Below are 3,533 nucleotides of genomic sequence, written 5' to 3'. Positions count from 1 at the left end.
GGTACCATATTTCGCGATTCCGGGATTCTCAGATTTCCCATATTATTTTTTTTTCCTTTTACTTTGATCATGAATGCAATTTAAAAAAAATCCATATTTTCAATTAAAAAATATAACTTACAAAAAATGGTACGTCTTAAACGGATATCACAGTTCCGTCCCATTTCTCGGATGGTTCCATAACAAAAGTCCCGGTATCACATTTCATAATATGATTTTTTTTCTCATTTTTATATGGTACCGATAATACGGAAAATAGGGTCCCACAAAATCCCATATGACCAACTTTGTTCTCAATGCCTAGCCCAACTCAAGACTCTGATACTCGAGTGGAATTCGAAAAATGATATTCATCGTCGTCATCGGTTAGCAAACCGCTGATGTAAGACATGCGTTGAGTCTCACGCGCACAGCCCACTATCAGATGATGAATATTGAATAGCATTTTTCATTGGGAAATACTAGTAACTTTATTCAACTACTAACCAAAATATTGAAAATATTGTTTAATTTTCAGAACAAGTGGGCATAATTCTTCATTGAACAATATTTATTTTATTTTATTTTTTCTTCTTTGAGCAAAAAATAAAAAATAAAAATTATATTATTCATGTCCATTTAAAAGAAAAAAAATTATCGCTTTCCAAAATTTCTTCGAATGAATTTTCAACTGTTATTTACCTAAATATTCCAGTTAAAAAACAGTGCAAAATGTGTTCTTTTCTACATACCGAGCATCTTCAATTGGAATAGACCAAGGTTCGACATCCCGCGGGTTCCGGCCGGGTTCCGGTCGGGATCCCCTGAATCGGAGGGGACCGGGACGGGAGTTGCAGAAACCGGTCCCGTGAACCAAACCCGGTCGAATCCCGGTCAAACCGAACAGGATCCCCCCAGACCGGGTCCCGTTTTGGGTATAAAACATTTGGTCCTAAAATCGCGAAATCATATTCTCCCGAGGAACGAATTTGCGCGTCCCGTCCCGACCGGGTCCCGTCCACTGGCTGCGTCTGTTGCTCAAATCCCGGTCAAATCCCGCGGAATCCTTCACATCTGGTCGTCGTCCCGCCGGATCCCGTCTAGACGAAGCCGAGTTTGTCCAAATCCCGGGGAACCCGAGAGGTATCATCCGAGTTCTTCAATTTTCGGGAGTTTTTTTCAATTTTTAGTTATGAATTGATGATTATTGTCACGATGAAGTTGAAATTAGTTTATTATTGTCATGATGAAGTTGAAATAAAAGTGTTGATTACAATTAATTTGATGATTATTGTTATGGTTATGTGGATGATTATTGTGGTGGTTATTTTGTTGATTTTTGTCATATGAATTGATGATTAGTGTAGAGTTTTAATTAATTCCGGGATTATTTGATTATTGTGATGGTTATGTTGATTGTTGTTAATTATCATATGAATTGATGATTATTGTAAAATTTTAATTAATTCCGATATTAAAATGTTGAACTGAATTGATTATTATTACGAGGTATGGCGTCCGACCCGACATACAAGTATTGCGACCCCATCGAAGGACTAGCACGTGCATACAAATGCAAGTTTTGCGGGCACATCATTGGAGGTGGTGGAATCACACGTGCATACAAATGCAAGTTTTGCGGGCACATCATTCACTCGCAAGTTGCCGCAAACAAGACACTTGACCATCACTTCCTGAACATGATTCATGTTTCCGGTGAAGTCGGTAAGTAAAAAACTTTTTATATCGATTTTACAAATATAAGTTGCAATCTTTTGTATTTGATTTTGATATATTGATCTTATTTACCTGTAGGACCGAATGTCCCGGTGCCCAGCCCGAAAGACATTCACGGGTGGATACTCGACGAAGAGGTACGAGACATGCGAGCGTATGTGGAAGAACAAAAGGTCAAGTGGCAGACGTACGGATGCACGATCATGGTCGATGGATGGACGGGACCCACGAGATTAAGCATAATAAACATTATGGTTTATTGTGGCGGGTCCGCCGTCTTCTTGAAGTCAATTGACGCGTCCGACAAGATCAAGAGTGCGGAGTACCTATTCGGGATACTCTCCGAGGTGATTGATCAAGTAGGACCAGAGAAAGTCATACAGGTCGTCACCAATAACGGGTCCAACTACAAGTCTGCGGGGAAGAAGCTGATGAGGAAGTACAAGTTGTACTGGACCCCTTGCACCGCACATTGCCTAGACCTTATGTTCGAAGATATTGGGAAGAGGCCAAATATCGACAACGTGGTGAAAGCCGCTCGACAGACGACCAAATTCATCTACAACCACGGCTCTGTTTTGTCCAAGCTACGAGAGACTAGTAAGAGTGAAATTGTGAGACCCGGGGTGACAAGATTCGCGACCAACTACTTGGCTCTCAGAAGTCTCCGAGCCAAAAGATCACCTCTCATGAACCTCTTCACGTCTCAATGGTGGGATGATTTGAAGTTGTCGTCCTCACGAGAAGGGAAATGGGTTGCCGAAAATGTTTTACAAGCCCGTTTTTTGCAAGGTGTCGACGACGTGTGCGCCATATTCGAGCCCATGTACATGTGTTTACGACTAGTGAACTCAGAGGTGCATCCCACCATGAGGTTGTTGTACTATGTTTTCACTGAGATGCGAAAGGGTTGGAATCACTTCATGGGCGTCATTGGGTCATAGACATCATCGACAATAGGTGGAACAACCAATTAGGTCACCCGTTACATGAAGCAGGTAGTCTATTTTTTTTAAATTATAATAAGTCAATTATGACCCTAACATTATTTTAAATTATGTGCAGCTTTTTTTCCTTAATCCAAACTTGCAGTACAACAGGAAAATCCATAAGGCGAGTACCCATATGGCCTCGGTGACCAAAGTGTTCGACGCTCTACACCCCGACGAAGATTCATCAATGTTGGCAAGTGAGTTGTTGTCATTTCGAGACATGCGAGGTGACTTCGCCCAGAAGAGTGCAATGACTACGCGGGGCACCGTGAATGCAGGTACAATCTCATGAAGATGTTATTAAAGTTGTGTTCACTTCTTAACTACATTCGTATTGAGTGCAGCTACGTGGTGGAAACTATAAGGGAATCATACACCTACGCTGCAGAAGCTGGCAAGGCGAATCCTATCGCAAACGGCGTCCTCATCTGCTTGTGAGAGGAACTTGAGTACGTTTGCTTTGATTCACACGAAGCAAAGGAACCGTTTGGCGCACTCAACGCTCGACAAGCTTGTCTTTGCAAGTTACAACATGAAGTTGAGCTTGAGAGACAAAAGAGCGAGGTATGCGGACGAAATGGAACCTCTTGATCCTCTTGATATCATTGAAAGGGCTTTCGATAGGTCAGACACGGATAATGATGGCGACGATGAGCTTTACCGTTGGATCGATCCGGTCCACATGGATGGTGCTGACAACTTGCCCGATCCTTTGGCGGAATCTCATGCTCGAACAGAAGGAATAAACGTCGAACAAGTTTTGAATGAAGAGGTCGGAGTTGATACCCGTGGTCATGATTCAGGTGGCGACTCGTCACATGGGGG

The 3,533-nt window shown here is 42.3% G+C and overlaps 1 protein-coding gene across 1 annotated transcript; it reads left to right on the top strand.

Annotated features, from left to right (window-relative positions):
• The first annotated feature begins 1,490 nt into the window (after positions 1 to 1,490).
• LOC149389877 (uncharacterized) lies at positions 1,491 to 2,660 on the top strand. Its single transcript, XM_089622750.1, has 2 exons — positions 1,491 to 1,704; positions 1,795 to 2,660. The coding sequence occupies exons 1-2, from the start codon at positions 1,491 to 1,493 to the stop codon at positions 2,658 to 2,660; spliced, it is 1,080 nt and encodes a 359-aa protein (XP_089478876.1).
• The last annotated feature ends 873 nt before the right edge of the window (positions 2,661 to 3,533 follow it).

The sequence above is a fragment of the Urtica dioica genome, chromosome 8 (assembly GCF_054948205.1).
Source record: "Urtica dioica subsp. dioica isolate 48M chromosome 8, U.dioica_male_clone48M_v1_H2, whole genome shotgun sequence".
In the NCBI taxonomy this organism is placed as follows: domain Eukaryota; kingdom Viridiplantae; phylum Streptophyta; class Magnoliopsida; order Rosales; family Urticaceae; genus Urtica; species Urtica dioica.
Note: the sequence above shows the minus strand (reverse complement) of the source record. Positions and strands in the feature narration are given on the sequence as shown.